At 44.9% G+C, this 21054-nt stretch overlaps 1 protein-coding gene across 4 annotated transcripts in view; it reads left to right on the top strand.

Annotated features, from left to right (window-relative positions):
- The window catches only part of LOC139746999 (A disintegrin and metalloproteinase with thrombospondin motifs adt-1-like), a 39652-nt gene that overhangs the window by 14224 nt on the left and 4374 nt on the right, over nucleotides 1-21054 (top strand). For all 4 annotated transcript variants that reach the window (XM_071658716.1, XM_071658713.1, XM_071658714.1 and 1 more), the window contains 15 exons: nucleotides 553-705; nucleotides 9801-9858; nucleotides 10151-10292; nucleotides 10889-11063; nucleotides 11708-11876; nucleotides 12927-13098; nucleotides 13438-13573; nucleotides 13966-14227; nucleotides 15192-15297; nucleotides 15942-16076; nucleotides 16538-16644; nucleotides 18123-18265; nucleotides 19276-19514; nucleotides 20324-20484; nucleotides 20857-20990. In XM_071658716.1, the coding sequence (XP_071514817.1) occupies nucleotides 631-705; nucleotides 9801-9858; nucleotides 10151-10292; nucleotides 10889-11063; nucleotides 11708-11876; nucleotides 12927-13098; nucleotides 13438-13573; nucleotides 13966-14227; nucleotides 15192-15297; nucleotides 15942-16076; nucleotides 16538-16644; nucleotides 18123-18265; nucleotides 19276-19514; nucleotides 20324-20484; nucleotides 20857-20990 (2214 nt within the window). In that variant the 5' untranslated portion in view covers nucleotides 553-630. The remainder of the gene's footprint in view (nucleotides 1-552; nucleotides 706-9800; nucleotides 9859-10150; nucleotides 10293-10888; nucleotides 11064-11707; nucleotides 11877-12926; nucleotides 13099-13437; nucleotides 13574-13965; nucleotides 14228-15191; nucleotides 15298-15941; nucleotides 16077-16537; nucleotides 16645-18122; nucleotides 18266-19275; nucleotides 19515-20323; nucleotides 20485-20856; nucleotides 20991-21054) is intronic.

Raw genomic sequence — 21054 nt, 5'->3', positions numbered from 1 at the left:
TCTTTGAAACTTGCAGTTTTTTCAGCATATCATGTTGCATTTTGTTGCATATTAACTTAGAATATTTCAGATTACTTTTGTTTTAAGACGCAGGGTTGGCAGGGAATAACGACTTGTAAATATGATATTCTTAAATTCTTATTCGTGAGTTGGACTTCGGAGGGCAACTGATTCTTTCCGCAGGACACGTTATGCAAGCCTATGAAATTATTTTAACTTTAACCATTAATCTTTAACTCCTTGTGAAAATTAGGGCCCTACTGCCTCTAAATTTGTGTAACGTTAACACCAGTAGATCTGGAATATTGACGATGTTAATGTAGAACATACACGAGACAGATCAAGACCACAGGTGATTAGGTTTTTGCAAGTGGTGGAAAAGTAAACCAATCGGAACCAGTGGCTTAGGAGGACAATCATGGCTTGTTCCATCACTGCAAAATTGATGATGACTTGTATATATGAATCTAACACTTTTATTGAATTACATAATCAAATTGGGATAAATAGTTCCCAGAACGTCCATCTAACCTGTGCATCAATTGTCCTCAGACTGGAAATGGTGACCCACTAGGCCGGGACGGGAACACAGCTGACTCGGACGCCCCCGACCCAACGTTCGGCCGCAATATGGCTCGCTATGCGGCAGGTTCCATCCTCTGCCTCTTCTTGCCACTTATAAGTTGCTGGCTAAGGTTCGTCCAGGTAAGAAATGTCTTATATAGGGTGTTGATTTCATGTGTTGCTGGGAGGTGCTTGTCAGTAAGGCGTGTTCTTGACCGAAGAAAGAGTTAAAGTTTTCGTATGATTATAGTTTGTAATTGTGCAGCTTAAGATGATATACAACGTAACAGTTTAAAAGCTTGGTTAGTTTTTAGTAGACTATGGCAGTAGAATGCTCGCAATCCTTATTGGATGTATATGGAAGGTGTTAACGTTCTTGCTAATCGTATCCCTGTGAAACTTACTTTGAAATGTTTAATTATTGTGAGATGCTTAGCGAATACAATAAGGTTATGGGAGAGATTATGCGAACTAAAAACTCGCAATTAGTGTTTTGTAGCTTAGTTATCTTCCATGTAGCGTTATTCCGTGGATATTCAATTATCAAGAACATTTAATGAAGTTCCATCATGATCACGTAAATATTGTCTGCTTTTTGCGTCTGATTGTCGAACGTATTTATATAAATCCACAGATATGATCTTGGAGTCAATATATTTGATATACATAGTAAAAGAGGGATGGTTTCAATTTAATCTGTATATAAAAAAAAAAAAAGCAGTAAATGATAGCTGCATAGACTACAAGGTCACACGCCTAGCGTGTGAAACTGATGGAAACGAAATTAAACCATAAGGGAGTTGAAATGAACAGGTTGTGGATTTCATGAATGCAGGGAAGTAAAGAACAACAGGTAAAGATGTCTTATGTGACCTAAGAAGCCTGTACCATTTTCCTGGCGTGTGTGGCTCTGATATACATCCTGAGCATGCCACCCACGTCCAGCTGTTTTAGTTTTGAGAGAGAGAAAAAAATGAATATCTCTAGTACGTCAGAAGAGTTCTGATCTTTTCCATAAGTGCGGGGCACGGTAGGTGTTGTCTGTGAGAGTTTGGACTGATAACAGGTCCTCAGAAATCAGTAGCGTGATGCCGGGTGCACACTCGAGGGCAGCACAGTGTCCTTGCCTTTCACAGCCACCTTCTCTTCCCAGTCTTCACCTGTCACCTTCCATTACCGAAATCCCGCCTTCCCTAATCCGGCCATCAGCGGCAAGAATTAGCTTCTCCACTTCAGCCACAACAACTAGGAGAAAAACACCAACGGCCATCAACCCTTCAAGCTGAGGTTTCTCTGTCCATTGTCTTGAAGAACCCTCTGATCTCAACCTTTTTTTCTCTCTCTCTGGATCGAGTCCTCGGCACCATTCTTTGCTTCGCCAAAGATTTTGTTGACCCCGGTATCTTCCATTGTCCTCAAGTTGTTTTTTGTATGTGCATTTCTTTCGTGGTCGCTGGAAAAAAAAAAAAGGACTGAAAAGCTTCACAATGAACTCCCGGACATTTGTGTCGTGTGATAACTTTTGTTTTCCATTGTGGGAATCATTTGAGACGCTTGGTTCTTCACCCTCTTGACCCGGGCCGCTTCCCGCCTCGTCTTTCGTCACAATCTTTCGACAAACTATTATAGCGATCGGTAGTCATGCTGTCCTTTGATCAACGCTGTCAGTATAGAATATTTTATTCCACAGTTTACGATGACCAATTACCATAACATTTTGAAAGGCCTTCGTCTTTTCCAAACTTAATTTTTGTTAGGCGCTGTGTCAGTAGCTGCCGTGCATCATGTGAAGTCACAGCAGTACCTACCCCCTCCAGGAACTGACTCCACGTGACTGTATTGTTACAGACAACCTCAGAGCACGTCAGTCTCAGTGGGGAACCAGCGTAGAGTCGGGTGGATGGATGGTCACTTCCTCGTCTTCCGGTTATTTAACTATCTGATGTCATTTTTAGATTTCAGTTTTCCTTGCGTAACACACTCTACCTCCGCGCTGCCGCATGCAATGTCTGCGTCTGTAGAGCCGATTATTATTCCGGCATTACTTATATGCTTTCCTGTCATGTTATACGGTCGGAAATTAGATACATGTATGTAGAGAAATGCTCTCACTCACATGTTGACTTGCGTGTTACCCTGACTGTTGCCGCTTGATGTAATACGTGTTATATCGGATGACCAAATCATTTTTCGTGGCGCTCCTTTCTCTCTCTCTCTCTCTCTCTCTCTCTCTCTCTCTCTCTCTCTCTCTCTCTCTCTCTCTCTCTCTCTCTCTCTCTCTCTCTCTCTCTCTCTCTCATTCGAATATTTGGCATTTCTCTCTGAAGTGTGTCTGTTGACACTTGTACAGCAGACTTAATCAGCTGATGACTGAAATCCGTTCGTCTTGTTGCTGTTGTGCGTTGGATATTGAGTTACGCCCTTCGATCGGTCAGTCGGTCGGTGCTGGCCGGGCCGGGCGTCGCCTCGGAGGTAAAGGGTTATAGCCAGTTACTGTCCTACTTTTTTAGGGGAGGGAACTGTTGGATCAGCTATGACGGACATATTTTTTTCTAGGGAATTTAAGTATTCCAGTGTTGTCACCGGACGCATAAAATGTCCTCATCTATAGCAACAACTGGCGTGTCACCTGAGCATGGACTTTACCATCATTCACCTCTTGTGTGGCAAAATGGACTGTCGCAAATACTTTCTTTCTTTGTGTATGTGTGTGTGTGTGTGTGTGTGTGTGTGTGTGTGTGTGTTGATATTCGCTGATACGGAAGCTAGGAAGGGATCACGTTAATGACACCGTGTGTGTCAGTACGAGGTGTATGTTTTTGTTGTGTACATCGTCCAAATATACTTGACAAAATTATGGCCCCCTGGCCAGGTAGTACTGGTATCTGTAAAACTCCGTCATGGTCTAAGTTAAAATTACAACCTTTTCTTGGATTTTGTAGCCATTTTTGCACTCTTTTCCCGTCATTTTTTCCCCGTGCGCACGGTTGCTTCTCCCTAATTAGCGAGGTTGTATGAGGAACGAACGAACAACGACCTCATTTACAGAGGTATCCACTCTGTGAGTGTCACACACGGCAGCCACCAAGGCCTTACACAACTATTGCATGGTTTACCTTGACCGCTTCATGTGCCCTTGTTAAGGACGGTGACAGCACGTTAACCGAACGTATATTTACATCGATCAGATTCATTCTCTCTCGTACAGGACTCCACCCTTATGAACATTCAGGCCCCGGTATCCCGAAGCCTCTCTCTCTCTCTTTCCTTTCGTCACCCTCTTGGTTTCCCCCTTCCTCCCTCCACCCTTGACACGGGTTTATTCTCGCACGTTTCACAAACATTTGTGTTTACTACTGACGATTGTGTGTGTGTGTGTGTATGTGTGTATGTGTGTGTGTGTGTGTGTGTGTGTGTGTGTGTGTGTGTGTGTGTGTGTGTGTGTGTGATGACCTTGAGCGTTTAAGAATTTACTCAGAGGGTCACGGCATCATACCCGTCGTGCCCGATGCTATAACAATACGCTCCTGAACCCCCAGCCCTCCTCCAGGGCCTCCTTGGTGTCATGGGCGTCCCGTTAGCATGAGGGGCGTCATGGTGTGTAGGCGTGGGCTGGGGCTACACCCACAAGGTGCCACACCCCATCAGTAATGACACACGGAGCTACACTTGGCTTCTCTCCACCAGTTGCACGTGCACCTCCGCCACCCTAGCCTCACTTCCTTAGCCTCCTGCCGGACATACAGCCAGAACCACAAGGCTTCATTCTCTCTCTCTCTGAAAAGAATCCTTTCTAATGCATCGTTACATTTTTTGTCATCACAATTAAAGATAATCCAGACGAGGAAACATGAGTAACTTCCTCACAGGACCGTTACGGTACGTATTTCCTGCTCCGTCTGAAGGTCTTTACTCCAGCCCTACCTGCTAGACGTGTACTTCGGAAGGAAACGAATCCAGAACAGCCATGACGCGGAGACGTTAGTAGTTAGTAAAGGTGTATTTCTCCTAGTTCACTCTAGTGTTGTTATGTATGTTAGGTTCGTATATGTGTGGTGTATGTATGACAGGCAACGTAACTATGAATATCGTAGCAGGAAAGTAACAGTTACAGACTTACGGACGTCGTAACACGACCGTTAAACCATTACGGACTTCGTAAAAAGATACATAACTATTACGTACGTCGTAAAAAGAAACTTAACCATTACAGACGCAGTAACAAGAAATATGATTATCATAAATCCATTACGCGTAGCGCCCAGGAAAGATGAGGAGTCTTGCGGTGTTGTAATTAACTTGATGTAATGACAGGGTTGTAGGGAGGGCGGTAGTGTTCTGTCGAAGGGAGAAAGGCTGGAGGAAGTTCCCCTTCCATGTGTCCGCTGCTAGGGAGAGATTGAGGAGGATATCTTGGGAGTTGGGGAAGACTGTGGACTCTGGAGATGGTAGAGAGAAGATTGAGGAGTCTGAGAAGATTCTAAACATGACCTTTGTTTCCGTAGTCCTCATCTGAAAGTTCTCGAAATCAATCTTTTAACCTGTTTCCTGATGGTCATTTTAACCTGTTTCCTGATGGTCATTTTAACCTGTTTCCTGATGGTCATTTTAACCTGTTTCTTGATGGTTATCTTAACCTGTTTCTTGATGGTCATTTTAATGTTTCTTGATGGTTATCTTAACCTGTTTCTTGATGGTCATTTTAATGTTTCTTGATGGTTATCTTAAGACTTGAAAACGTATAGTTCAGTGTTGAAGTTTTGGTTGGTCTTGAGTATGTTGCTGAAGGTATTGAGAGCCTACGTATCCCTCGTACAACGTCACACTACGTTTCTTGTTCTTCACGTAGTCGCATGGATGCCTCGGATGTGAAAACTTCATAGATTTTTACTTCAGTAGTTTCTCCCCTTTCAGTGACGGTGGCATCTCTTCTGTTATCGCTACAGGTGCCCAGCAAGGTAGCGGTAGCAACATAAACAGGGAGACGTAAATCCAACTCAGGTTCAGGTTCATTACAATCACGTGCAGCAGTATGCCTGCCTGTCTGCGGTGTAGGCCAGGTTGTCAACCTCCACCATGTAACCTCCGAATGCTGGCTGCCCTTCACGCTTGCTTCAGTTAGTCTGATACATCCTTCCTTCCTTCCTTCCTTCCCGCTATGATTTATTGTCATACCTCTGTCAGTGATATCTTTTTGTTTGTGCTTGATAACGAACTCTTGGTATTTGGTTTCTTTGCGGTTCCTAGGATGACTTTCAAACGTATTCGGGGAAAAATCTTAAAGGCCCTTATGTTTCTCTGTGACCCTCACGCCCTTAAGCCAGTTCATGACTCACCCAGGAGCAGATTCTTCTAAACTAAACATATGATCTCGAGTATTCGCCTCTGAGATCGGTGGTATTGACCCAAGGTACCAGACGGATCGCTTGATCGATTCGCAGTTGTTTAGCGGGAGTCGAGGGCGACGCGACTTCTGACTGGTTTGTTTCCATCGCGGTTGGCATTATGATAACTGAGGGTGGATTCCTTCTCCGCTGGTAGTACGTGGGCGTGTGAGTGGGCGGGTTGTGTGTATGATGTGGATGGTGGGGCCAGGGAGGGCATCGGTGGGGCAGTTGGACCAGGGAGCGGCAGCTGGATGGGCAGGTGGCTGACGCCCGAGACGACACTCGCCTCGACCTGAGGGTTGTTAGCCTGGCTGCAGCGGCGACATCGACCGCGAAGGAAAGAAGTCTCGGTGAAGGGCGTCGAGGAAGGTCGTGCGGACGACCTGCTCCGCGTAGCGCAGCGAGGGTGGTGACTCCTATTGATACGGTGACGATGGTCTTGCAGACGACCTGCACCACCAGAAGGACGGCACAGCTTGATGATACAGTGAGGACCATCTCTCGTGCCCGCGGGTGACGACTGACGATTGTGGCAGCATGGAGGATGGGATGGTCCCATGTGAACCACGAAAAGATAGACCCACAAATGTACTGTTTCCCGTACTGGGAGGAAGATATGTACAGATGCTTCACATGCAGACATGAGGGGGCTCTTCAGGTTTTAGCTGTTGAAGATACCCGAGTCACGCAGACATAGGAGAGGCCGTGTTGTTGTGACCTGCTGAACTACTTGCCAGCCTCTATCACTTGGTTCCGGCCGTATCGCCATCACCATGACGACCGACTTAGGGGAAAGTCTTTGACAAGTGGAGAGAGTTGTCGCCCCGTAACGACCCCCGGACGTAGAGTGGAAATGGTACTCGACAGAGAAAGTCCCACTGGCAGTCAGCCGAAGGGTCGAACCCCACGTACAGCGGCTTGGAGAACCAGAGGCTGGCATTAAAAACCCAGTTACTGTGGTGGAAATTGTTAATACTAACTGGTGTATGAAGAGCGATAAATCTTTTTTAACGAGGTATGAAGATTACCTTTGGGGGAATCGTATTACCTTTGCTTCAAAGAGTAATTATATACATTAACCAAATTGCAGTTGTTATAAAGTTACGTAAAGAAAAGATAATTATCAATCATATGTAATTTCGAGGGTGTTAGCGAGTCATTATGGTGGAGACGAGATGAGGCTAGGTAGGCTGCCAGAGTATGACACGGCCAGGAAGGCTGGGCTAAACGTGAAGACGAGGGGAACTTGTTGCTATATGGCCTGGAAAGCTATTTAACCCTCTCCTTCCCACAACACGCACACACACACACACGCGCGCCCCGCCCTAATTCATATACCTGGAGCAGCATAGACGATGAATCTAATAGATGTGTCATTAACAGTGTATGTGTGTGTGTGTGTATGTGTGTGTGTGTGTGTGTGTGTGTGTGTGTGTGTGTGTGTGTATTTGACTGTGTGGAGGTGCATGTATATGTGTTTCTTGCAAAAAAAAGTGATCAGAGAGAGAAATTATTTCTCTAACAAAAAGTAAAAAACAGTGTGAATTAGATTTACTTCTGTGGGAGTTCTGGAATCTGACCTTTACGACCGAAGGACAAAAGCAGGAGACGAACATGATGATGAGCCGAGAAACAAAAAGTTGGATAGTGGCGAGAGTAAAGGATCAAGTATAGAATTCTAACGTCTGTTGAGACACAAAGTACAGCAAAGGTGTATTGAACTCTCAAGTTCTGTATCCTTCTGACATTTTGATTCAACCACCGACTTGTAATGGCCAGAGAAGACCTGCCTCTTGAGAGGCTTGAGACTCCAGTCCCGTGATGGCCAAGGCTGTAGAGACTTGCTGGAGTAATCCCGCACACCTGCCAGGATCTCTGTGCCATCCTGAGGATGCATGAACCTACTCTGGTGGATAAGAAAGTTACCTCACAGAGCTACGTCTTCTGTAACGTCCCCGGCAAGAGAGAGCAGTCCCTCTCCGAGGTGAGCCAGACAGCTTCCTAGAGAACACAAAGACCCAGCTGGCTTATAGTGATGGCAACACATTTGGCCAAGGTTGAGAACGATGCAGGGAGTCACGCTAAGCGTCCGGTTCTGTCGGTACTCAGTGAGGTGTTACTCTGTGCAAAAACAGGGAAGGAAATTTTAGATTTCGCTCATTGCTGTCATCTACAATTGGGTGTCTCCGCATACGACGCGCCCTGCTCGCCACAATGTATTTTGGGCCGTGAAAGGGTTCACGGTCACCTAGAGTGTTTAATTATCTTTGGGCTCAGTCTTCCGTGTCGGTGTTCTTTTTTTTCTTTTCCGCAAGACACCATTTAAAAGTTTTCTCGTTAGCAATTATGGGAACCATCAGAGCGGGCGACCGCGTGTACGCTCTTCACTAATTTCACTTCAGTACGCACACGTAGGTGATGCGTAGCGGCAGACGGTGTGCACACGACCAGCTGAGAGTAGGTAGGGCCCGTCACACCTGCCCCAGCACACCTGCAGCTTCACATCGTCGGATTTTTCTAAGGCCGAAGCGGATGTTCCCGACCAGAAATCATGCTCTGGTTTCACCTTGAGCTGGTACTTAAGATGCAGCCGGTATGATATATATAATCCCGCCTCTTGTCTCCTTTAGGAGACCAGAGGAAGCAGCCTCCGTCACTGGGTGATGGCGCCCTGGCGGCTGTTATGACGTGTGAGTGTCGCCTGGTAGCCGGGCGTCAAGCCTAGCCAAAACGCGAATGATTATCTTCCGCGCTCGTGTGGGAGCGCTTGCCCGGATGAGAACCAGAGGTGAAGAGGGTGAAAGATTGGTGGAGACCAGCTGAAGGTATAGAGCACGCTAGAGAAATCAACGGTAACGATATCTTACCATTAATGTGAAGAAGGTGTCGGTGAAATTGTACAGAATCCCAGTGAAGATGCGCTGGCCCAGTGAAAACGTCTTGTTGTCAGTGAAAGTGTGCAGTGCGGTAGTGCTTAACCTGAAACAGGTAAGGAACAACAGAAAGTAGACTCTGGTAGTTGGAAGTGACTCTTAAGAGAAAGCTCAGACTGAGGTGTTATTCCAGTCATATGGAAAAACTCAGAGTCGGCTGAACGTGTGAGAAAAGGTCGCCGCGGGTGCTCACTTTAATTCTATCAATATATGTCTGATTCTTCCACGCAGAAACAAGGATATATATATATATATATATATATATATATATATATATATATATATATATATATATATATATATATATATATATATATGATTTTTTGACATGCTTTGTTTCATCACCAAAACCCCAGAGGACATGACATCACCGCATTTGCATAAGGGGGTGTTGGGTGGGAAGGAACGTTTTGCTTTGCTTTACAGTTCTTTTTCCTTTCATATCCATATTTACACAAGTCTGATGAAAACCTGGGCATTTACTGGAGAAGAACATGAGTCTACACAGATGATTCTGTCACAGCCACGTTTGGTTGTTGAACTACCCTGCTGTGGTTAGGGTAAATAATCCCTTTTCCTACAGTCCAGCTAAAAACAAATGTGTATCTCTTCATCAGAATCTTCCTTGCTTTACTAAAACTCAGGATTGATCAGTTGGTTGTTTGGGTTCTGAGCCTATCAGCTGCCAAGGCCACTAGTGTCAAGTTATAACCATCTGTCGAATGATTTTTCAGCACCTTCCTCTGGTGTTCAGTATAATTCTAAGATCAGACACACTGCATGTATGGCCCTTGTCCTCAGGAACAGAGTTATCTACGACACTTCCAAGAAACAACCATTGCTTAATGCTCGTATTTACATTTTACTTTTCCTTGATATTCGCCACAGTTGATGAAGTTGACCGTGTTTTCCTCAGGGTTCGGGCGTGTTATCGACGGAGGAGCTGCGGTTCATCTTTGGGGACAGGAATCCAGGTGAGGGAACAAAGAGGTACGGTAGGTAGTGGAGCCGCGCTGCCAGCCGCCACTTTGTTTACAGCCGTCACTTGTTGTTCAGCGAGACATCCTCATTGTTGTGGTAATTGACTCATTACTTGTGCTATAGAATAACTGTATCTCATGGATTATTATCCTAGCTTAAGCCATTGATTTGTCTCTCTCCTCGCTTTGTATAGATCATGACAGCTATCTAATAATGCCATTAACACAATGGCAGTTCTGTCAGTGGATATCATGTATCATCAACACACGACAACGTTCATTACAGTGCCACATTACAGTGTGTTGGAGCCGCGTGTGGTGGGTGAGGGTAAGGCCTTGGTTGGGCAGGGGGGAGGCCGCTACACCCGCTCCGCCCCCCGGGGTCCCGTCCTTCAGTTCAACGCTCTAGGTCGCTCCTTCAGCTTCAGGTAAGCTTAAGTCTTTGGTGTGATTGATTAGAGCGAATCATGTGTAAATTTACAGCTTTCATGATAAAGGACAGTGTTGTTCCAGGCCATTAGAGATTTTGATGGCAGTGGTTACATCTTGTGTCTTCATCAGCAGAAGGAGCACACTGCCAGTCGGTATGTAGAATGTATGCAGCAAGGAAAAACATGGTCGTAGCGAGGTGAAGGTTGCAAAACATGTAGACAGTATCTCATATGATGGTTGCCGTCCTTTCACTTCCGCGAATAATCTTCTATTGTGTGAGGTTTCATGGTGAAAGGAAGCATTTCTCTGCTGAAGTCCTCTGTATTGTCATATGCAATCTCCATCTTCATTCATTAACACTTGGAGTTCGTGACATTTTATTCAGATTACTTATTTCATTTCCAAAACGTTCTCCTCGTCAGTGGCGTATCTTCAGCAGTATATGATTACACTGTATATATTTTTATATACATCCACTGTATGTACACTTTTAATCAAGCCAGGGGGCGCAATTTCAGTGCTTGCCATAGGCGACATTTCCCCAAGATACGCCCCTGACAGAAGGTTCATTTACGTCACAAACACTTCGCAGATTACGGCCCAACCATGACCTTTTATCACCCAACTTCGTCATGATTGGTCGGTACAGCGACAAGGCGGACATACGCGACTTCGAAGCTAGCAGACTAGACTGCTATTACCAGGGTGTAGATGAAACTCCGGGCAACAGCAGCACAAGCATCGCGGTTGAGCTCTGCGGCCATGTTGTAAGCAAACTTGTTCCTTCATACGCGAGGCTGCTGATGCACGTTGTGGGTGAAACATTTTACGAGTTCGTGGATGGCGATGGTTTAACTTTCATGATTTTCGGACATAATTTTCACCCCATTATGCCTATCCTTAACCACATAACTAGAAATAACCTAGCCAGTTAACTTAGCTTTAGGCTAGGTTAACTTGAATTCTTTTCACGATACTTTAAAAAAAAAAAGTAGCCCACAATATGTGCTCGGCTGGGAAGTCTCTGATTATTTGGTTCTTTAGGCAACTGATGCAAGTTGGTTGTAGACCTAGGCTGCCTGTGTAGGATTCTTTAGATGAATGAGGTTCATGGAAGGATATAGATGTGATAGGGTTATTTGTTTGTTCATTTGAGGCCTCTGGTGAGGGGTGACTGAGGTTTCTTCGCCAAATAATGATACATAAGAATATAAACTTAGAGAACTTGGACCCTTTTCGCCATGTCTAGACGTAATCAAATACCAGATAGTCAATTTCATTGTTAACCACATGATGTACATGGAGTATTTATACATGTGAACGAATGTCCTAATGAATAGCACGATATGATGCGGGAAGAAGAGCTAATATCAAGTGATTCTCGTGTTTACGTCTTGCTGGTCGGTTTCAGCGCGGCGTCATCACGAGCCCGACCGCCGAGTATGTCATCGAGCCGCTGCCTGAAGGTGTCACAAGCAGGAGGCGCCGCAGTACCAACCAGCAGGAGGGCGAGAGCCACACTCTATACTCGCACATAATCTACGCCAGGCAGGACAACACTGGCCATACTGTAGACAACTGTGAGTCTGGAAATACCGGAGAATTTCAAAACATTTCCTATAGAAACATTGGTGTACTAGTTACAGTTGACTCCCTCCTTGATTTAGATAGTATTTTGAGTGACATTTTGAGATAGAATAATATTCCTGGACTAGAATAATTTCACTTATTTTCATAAATAGTATAAGGTCATAACATTGCTTTACCAGTGTAGGTAACCCTCGGTAAGAATTTAACATTTAGAGTAACAGTCAAAAGTTAACGTATCTTGACCATTATCATCCATTTCTGTTGCTTCTTCCGTCGTTGGTAAGGTCTTCATCGTTTCAGCATTTCATTCAGTTTAATCAGATACCTTAAGATGTATAACAGGAATCCCATCCTACGTATTTTACCTTAATTATTTAGTGACTGCCATATAGTATGACGATGTGTCTTGTGTTGATGAATATCAGCAATCGTCAAGGTCCCTCCCTTATTCTCTTGTAGCGTATCACTTACATCACACTCAAACTGCCATTATTGTCAAGGTCATTGTTGTGGTGTCTTCATGTAAATTTTTATAATTACGTCTGTTGTCGGTGAAGCGGTAGAACCTTAACAAATTATAGCCTGTTATAAACATGTTATGTAATGGTTGCTATCTCGTACAATTTTAGGCCAATAAACCTCCTTATATAATTGTGGTGATATTCGTTCTTCAGTACGTAGATAGCCTATTCAAGTTGGAGTGGTAGAACTGATGCTCGAGAGATATGCTCCTAGATCCCACTATAGCTCGTCATACTGCACTATGGTTAGTGTTGGAGCCGCCGCCTGGTTCAGTTATAGCTAAGACTGATGTTATATACTAACGTTGTGTATCACGGTACTAAAGATCAGTAGGCTGCATGGTGTTAGCTAGTTTGTATTTTATTGATGAAAGGAATTGATTTGCAAGGTTTCAGGTGACTCTCTCGTTTACAAAACTAAACTCATACAACAGTGCATTACCAAGTAATCACATGGTAATCAGTAATCACATGGTAATCACACTCACTCTCCTCACCTCTTGTGGCTCTGCCGTGAAGTGTCTCGTACGCGGCGATCCTTCCTGGCGACGCGGGAGGAGGAGCGGGCGGAGATGTGGTCACGTCCTGCACGTCGGTCGTACTACGACAGCTACGAGCACGTCGTCGACTCTCGTATACGATCCGAGTGGGGCGATCACCAGTACGACCGTTATGATCGACCCTATGACGGGTAAGACGACTGTGATTTGAAAGTACGTTTATATTCTTATTTGTTAGAAAGACGACACAAGTATGTGCAGTGATAGATACCGTTCTGTACAGTAGGGTTACCCAGGATGCTGTAGTATATGTAGATCTATGTGTTTGGGACTGACACATTTCCAGTATGAGCAGCAGTGAAAAAAACTGCCCAAATTATACAGAATATGAAAATCAACTTGCTTAACGAAAATAGATATATGGCACTTTCCAAAATTCTTCTTTGCATGAACTTTCACACCATGTATTAATTTTTCTGGCGTTATAAAGAGGGAATCTTGCCAGTACTGACCCGTGTGTGTTGACGCAGGCAGACGAAGGGGGAAGACCTGTACATCGAGACGGCGGTTTTCGTGGACGTCGACCTTTATCGCCACATGCGCGAAAACTTCCCCACAGACACTGAGGAGCAGGTACTCAAGGTCGTCCTCGCCATGGTGAACGCGGTGAGTCGAAGTGAAGAACTGGTGCGATCTTGGAAGGCCCCTGGATCCTTGAAGTGTTGTCACTGTGTTAGCTAATATATGGACGGAGCGGAGATGATGATGACGAATCCTAGGCCGTGTCATAATGTGCAACTGTTAAGATGAGCCAGTATAGTATGTTGTCAGTGTTGCCACTCACAGGGAAACATGATAGTGTGGAAGTTAGGAGCTACGCCGCATTCCGGAGAACCCGTTTGTTAATCATTTCTACACACAATATAATTACCTTCTTTTCTTTTTACAATTAGGAACTGTTGTTTGGTTTACGTACATTATGTAATTTCCTTATTATTCCTTCCTGTTGTTCATATCTTACTGTTCCGTCCATCATTACGTGTAGTGTTTGCTTTCAGGTTCAGCTGCTGTACAATGACGAGTCACTGGGTCACAGGGTCAAGTTCGTGCTCAAGCGTCTAGAGATCCTGTATAGCGACCCGCGAGGCCTCCACCGACCTTACGACATCGACGACTTCCTCACTAACTTCTGCACGTGGCAGCGGCAGGAGAACCCGCAGGAGGACACGGACCCCCTCCACTGGGACCACGCCCTCATCCTGACGGGCCTCGACGTGTACACCATCACCACCTCCGGCAGGGTCAACTCCCAGGTCGTTGGTGAGAAACTCACTTGAATCTCGCGCCCATCTCGTACTTTTTACTCTCACATTTTATCTGATATTTTCTACGCACTTTTTCTTCTCCCTTTGTCTCTCTCACTTGTTGTTTCTGTATCTATTCCGTCACTTTCCCTTCCAACCGTCGTTTTGGCCTCAACATTCTGTCTCGTAGAGGAGTGTATGACCTGCCTTGCTGAGAACTCCTACATAGGTTTGATGAAAAAGAATAAATTCTTGAATATTTAGCACCTCAAAGAAACTGTCATATTTACGAATTCCGGGAAACTTCGTCGTTTTAAATGTGAGTATATATTTGTAGTTCATGATTATTATTTAATGTCTGAATTACGAATCACTTTCATATTGCTGACTCCATGTTATGCTAATATTACTGACCTTTTATGTAGTGTTTTGGTTTTACTTATAACTGTCTTACTGTGGAGCTGTTTGTAATTCCAAAAAATCAGATAGACTAATCTGCTAATCTTTTGTTGTAAGACGAGTTCTTTAGTTTTTTGATAACGTTTGAGAATATCTGTCGTGAGCGTGTGTGTGGATACCATGCGTTGTAAGGGAGCCACTGATAATAAACATTAAGAAGGCTTTTACAACCACGTCCTTGGTGTCTACCTATGTTGCGACCTTCAAGTCAGCTTTCCTCGTGTGGTCTAAGATTCTTACCATCATTGTCGAGGCGACGAGTTGGTGTTGTATGCTACTCCCGGACGGTAATTACCCTCCCATGTATCTGCAGAATCATTATATTGCCGCTGTTGGCTTGGACAGTGAGTGTAGCCTCCTGTTGCTACCATGCTAGTCATTCTCTCACTCATTCCTAGGCAAAATGGGTCTTGTGACTGTAGAAACGATAACATTTTATTCCCCTCCGTCGGGGATCATGACTCGGCAGATCCACCCTTGTTAATGTAGGAGCGGAGTGTAGCACCGTCTTGCCCCCGCAGGTCTAGCGCCTGTGGCCGGTATGTGCACGCGTTCCAGCTCGTGCACCGTCAACGAGGGACGTCACTTCGAATCCGTTTACGTCATGGCCCACGAGATCGGCCACAAGTAAGTCGCAGTCGCTAACACCCTGGGCTCCCTAGAGGTCATGCCTGAGGGAGAACAGGGGTCATGTTACATCTAGCAGGGGCGTATGTCAGTGTTGCATCTAGCAGGAGCGGATGTCAGTGTTGCATCTAGCAGGGGCGGATGTCAGTGTTGCATCTAGCAGGGGCGGATGTCAGTGTTGCATCTAGCAGGGGCGTATGTCAGTGTTGCATCTAGCAGGCGCGGATGTCAGTGTTGCATCTAGCAGGAGCGGATGTCAGTGTTGTACCTAGCAGGGGCGGATGTCAGTGTTACATCTAACAGGGGCAGATGTCAGTATTGCATCTAACAGGGGCGGATGTCAGTGTTACACGTTTAAGAGAAGGGGGTCAGACTGCCCACAGGAGAGAGGTATGTCCCTGTCACTCCTAAAGCCACACACCTACACCACTTTGTGGATGAGTTGTGTCATGACCGTTCTGAGTTGAGTTTGTGAGGTATGAGAGTTTTTGTGACACCTGGAGAAACCTGTGTGTGTGTGTGTGTGTGTAACAAGTGGAGTCGCGTGGGTGTACGTCACAAGTGTAGCAGGATGAATGTACATTGTCAGTTTAGTGTAGGTGGGAGGGACAGCATTATCTAAGCGGTGTGCGGTCCTTCCCCAGCCTGGGCATGCGTCACGATGGTCTGCAGGCGGGCAACAACTGTGACCCCGGCCGCTACCTCATGTCCCCGACGCTGGGTTCTGGCAAGATCACGTGGTCTCCCTGCTCCAGGAGGTACCTGGACGTGTTCCTCAGGTGAGCCCCGACAGACGGAGTGAGCCAGCACCACTGGCAGGAGTACCAGGATAGCAGCAACATCCAACATACGTTCAGGATGTTGGGTTACGATCACATATTCCATATTTGTTCTCATATGTTTAGACCGTTTTTAAAAGTTTATATATATTAGATAATTTCCAAGGTATATTGAGGTAATTTCATATCAAATAAGTGGATTGTTTATTTACTTAGTCACGAATCTCGGTGTTTGGTTAAAAAAATCATTTTATGGTTAGAATCGTCTTTTATAGAGTGTATTGCAATTATGTTTTTAATCATTGTTACTATTGTCGAAAAAGATGACGATGGTGAAACTGTGTACCAGGAATGTAGGAGAATGGTCTCTTCCAAACACTGGGGTAATTGTGAGCTGCTAGTAATTCTGATGATTATACAAATGTCATTAGGAATTGTGGTAACACTTGGTTACGTCACAGGTCGCGTCAAGCGTCTTGCCTGAAGGACGTGGCGTCTCCTGACCGTCAGCAGCTGAATCACGAGGCCCACTCACTCCCAGGGCAACGCTTCTCCACCCACCAGCAGTGTGAGTACCTACACACCTCCCGCGGTGTACCAGATGGTAGCTGGTAGTATCAAACTGACAGGATCAGCGATGTGAGAGATTCACTGTTATTCATGGCCCGTTATTGCATTGTCGGTTTGATGGTATCCATCTGCTAAACTCAGTCTGGTTTTAATCACTCGATGAATATATAACAGTGTTCAGCTGGTGACATCGCTTACAGAGCTCTCAGAAGTTGGCATGGGACTCGACCCTCGTAACAACTAGTAAAGTCTGATTACATCAGGTAACATAGAGTTGAAACCTACAGGGCATAATGAGTGAGTGTGTGGCGTCGTCGCACATGGAAACAGGCAGCGAAGCAGAACAAAAAAGGAAGACATTTGACAACTGATAAGATGATAAATATACATGCGATGTTTTGATGTATCCAACAGTTTTCATTCATTCCCTGTGGAGGAAAGAGAGTAATGAAGTGAATGCTTAACCATAGCTTCTGACACGAGTGCCTTAACAGGTAACACCTTTGTCTTGCTTGGCGAAAAACAAAGAGGCGAATCTTCCATCAACGAAGCATTCAGTAGTGAAGTTCATTTACCCCAAATAATCATTAAGGTAATTGTTTCCGCCGGGCGCCCTTATGGGATAGGAGGAGGGGTGTGAGGGGTGGAGGTCATGACGAGCGGAAGCTGAAGGTGAATAGTGGACACCCACCACGGTCTGTGTGTGTGTGTGTGTGTGTTTACATGTGTGCATCGGAGGATGTTTTTTGCTTAATATAAAAATGTCACTGACTTTCTTCTCATGCTTTCATCCTGGTGCTTACATGTGTAAACACTTGCAGCAACGCTCGAGCCACTCAGGCTGTTACAGGCGACCTCTCTCAGCGTCAGGTGACACTGAGAAAGTGTTTTACTCGTAGTTGGAACCCGCCCATCGTTACACCTCGCTCACGGATCCACTCACTATATACGACAGAAGTGATTCTCACTTTAATGCCATCTTTCAAGAAAAGGAAAAACACATTTGTTTATATATATATATATATATATATATATATATATATATATATATATATATATATATATATATATATATATATATATATATAATATTTGAACGCCTTTACTCGTGTTAGTGAGGTAGCGCTAGGAACAGACAAAGGCCGCATTAGTTCACATCCATTCTCTAGCTGTCATGTGTAATGCACCGAAATCACAACTACAATCATCTCCCAGATAATGATCTCTTTTTCCGCACATCCTCAGTGCTCCCAGAACCTTCGCCCTCTTGCTGACCGTATGAATCATTACCGTCTCTATGGTTTCATTCACAGCCATGTCCACTCCCAGGTTTCTAAAACTTCACTTCCTCCCATTTTTCTCCAAACTCACACCCCACCTAACCTGTCCATCAGACTAGCTAAACCTGAAAACCTTGCGTCGCTCTCTCTTTCTCTCTCTCTGGATTTCACTGACTGCCTCCTCCTCCTCCGCCAGGCATGCTGAAGCACGGGGCCGGGAGTCACCACGCGGCCTCCCAGCGGCTGGACGAGATCTGCCAAGACCTACACTGTCGCCGGGACCACTACACTTGGACTTCCCACCCGGCGCTGGAGGGAACCACCTGTGGCCACCGCAAGGTACTGTGGGTACTACACCCTACTCCATCGTACTGGCACTCCAACTTGCCTCACCCTACCAGTACACCCTACCTAACCTTATATTTCCTCCCCATTTCACCCTTACGCTCCTCCCCGTCTTGCCCCAAGGTATACCTTGCTCTACGCGTCCTCCTTGCCTAATCTTACTCTTCCTACAATCTCAAGTTACGTCTTTACTCCCCCCCCCCTCCCCTCTAACTCATCTATCCAGAAGCTGCTCATGAAAGTAACGAAAGCACATGGATCGTAGATCCAAGAGGCAGTTTATCATGATTGAAATCAGGCCTTTGTGATTGGCTGGAAGTGAAATGAAGCACATGTGATTGGCTGGAGGTGAGATTAAATGATTATGACTGGATTGGAGTGAGATTGAACGTTTGTGATTGTCTGCAAGTGATATCAAACTCATGATTTGTTGGATGTTTCACCTGGGAATTTGATTTTACATAATGTATATACATGTAGTTCCTATGTATTGTGTGTGTGAACTGGATGAAAGAAGTATTGCTTGTTGTCTTGTTAACCACATATATCTTTTTCCATTTTTTTATAATTATGAACGAAATTTCAAAAATCAATTGAAATTCGCAGTACAGATTTTAGTAATACACTGTCTAGAATTCAAGGAAAGAATGATTAACAAAGTTGATGTACAGTAAACATAAAGTTACACAAATCATGTTATTCTTTTTGTAACTACTGCTCCTGCAGCTGTGGCTCAGACTACCACCAGGTACATCTAATGCAAGTCATCACTGTAAATTTGTCGTGTGTATCTCATAGTTCTGGATTCGTCAAGCAGACACACAAGCGTAATATGGATTTGTAGTTCGAACGCAAGTTCATTGCCCTTGAGTAAAAGTCGGTTGTATATTTTTTATCAATGTTTTATGTTTGTTGAATGAATGATATCTACTTGTGTATCCAACTGTACCATTAGATTGTTTATGTATGTACTGAAGATGTACATGTTATCCTGTCCCTGGCAGTGGTGTCGGAGGGGTCGGTGTGTTGAGGACTCGGATGCCCCCGGCCTCCCGCCACCTTCCTCCGAGCTGACTTCCTCGCCCTCCACGTCCATGGGTTCCTCTGGCCCTGGCGGTTTCGGCACAGGCGTGGGAGGAGAGTGGGGGCTGTGGTCTGAGTGCCAATCCTCCTGTCTCTACGGTGTGGATGGAATTCTGTCATCCGGGAGCTCAGGCTTGGCACTGTCTGAGCGACGCTGCAGGTGAGGATGATCCATCACTTTTCTGTTTATCATACGTGTGAGGTAAGTCCTGGTCTCCAGTCAGGTGCTTCCAGCTGTAGAGGATGTTTACGGCTGACTTGTTACGTAAGACTTGCAGGGCGTCTTGTCACCGTGGATTTAGGCAGAAAAAAAAGATTCAGTAGAGTTTCTCGCATCTGCCTTTAATGCTGGTTTGAGGTTTTGTAAAAATGAAATGAAAGCGAGTTCATATTTCAGTTAAGACTCTGTTGTCGTTCCAGACCCAGAAATTAAGATTTCCTTTGGAATTAATAACTTACAAATTAATGGAATCAGAATTTTAAAGGTTGCAAGCCCCCCCCCCCCCTTTTTTTTTCTATTCATATCCCTCCAAGTTCTTAGAGGAAGAAGAACAAGGTCAAGTAGGAGCTGGAGCAACAGGTGGCCATGGATCTTATGTCACACTTCTGGTTTTGTGATGTCTTTATCATCAACTGATATGTTTAGATAATTCTTCACTTTCACATCTGTGATAAATCTGTTTCCTTTTGTTCGATGTTCTACATGTTGGGGTGAATGAGGAGTGTATTAACTGCAGTATCATGACGAGACTAACTGGTCCATTACCTCAGCGTCAGTCAGTCTTCCGTCCTCCCTTGCATACACCAGTTATACACACACACACTTGATTTATTAGCTATTGTTCCACCTCCCTGATGTGTCGGCCTTATATGTTATGACCTTCCTAATACGTTGGCTGGTATTTATATCTTCCCAGTATATCAACCACTGTGCCGCTGTTTCCTGAACAACGTGCCCTCCTTCCGCAGGACCTGCCATGGTGAATATCGTTACCGAGTGTGCTCGGCGGTGCAGGAGTGTGGTACCGGCAAGAGGAAGACCCTGCAGGACTTCGCTGAGGAGACGTGCAAAAATCAAGCCAGAAACTCTGCACACCTAACGGGACTGGCTGCCAGATTGCCTGATGAAGGTAGTCTTGACCAAACCATCACCAACACTGATTGAGGAAGACATATTGTGGATAATCTAGCATTTCGCGCCAAACAGATATTCTGTTCGAGTTAAAACAAAAAAGAAGAAGAAAGCGTGACGGGCTTACGTGTAGGCTCACCTTACATGCTGACCAAACTTCATTTCATATATCTTCCCCAACTTGGTGTGTTGTTTGACATAAAAATAGTCCTTGCTTTTTGGCTAATGTTTTTCAAACTGAGGTTAAAAAGATCTCATCGTGGGTGCTATTCTTTATTTAGAATAAAGATTTGTGGTTAGTTGTGTTACTGAGTATTGGATCAATTACATGTGAAAGTAAAACTTTGATTGGTGTCTTCCTTGTTATCAGGACTGTTACACTGTGAAGTGGAGTGTGAGACACTCGGCCAGGGGGTCCAATCATCGGAAAAGAGCTACCCAGATGGCACTGTCTGCCAGTCAGCCACCTCCCTCCCAGCCTTCTGTGTCGCTGGCGTCTGCACTGTAAGCCTATCCACCTACCTGCCTTTTTCTTTGTACTCTTAACCTCTAGAAGTGTACAAGATTT

This window comes from Panulirus ornatus, chromosome 67 (assembly GCF_036320965.1).
Source record: "Panulirus ornatus isolate Po-2019 chromosome 67, ASM3632096v1, whole genome shotgun sequence".
Taxonomy (NCBI): domain Eukaryota; kingdom Metazoa; phylum Arthropoda; class Malacostraca; order Decapoda; family Palinuridae; genus Panulirus; species Panulirus ornatus.
The sequence above is the reverse complement of the archived record's forward strand: the minus strand, read 5'-3'. Positions and strand labels throughout refer to the sequence as shown.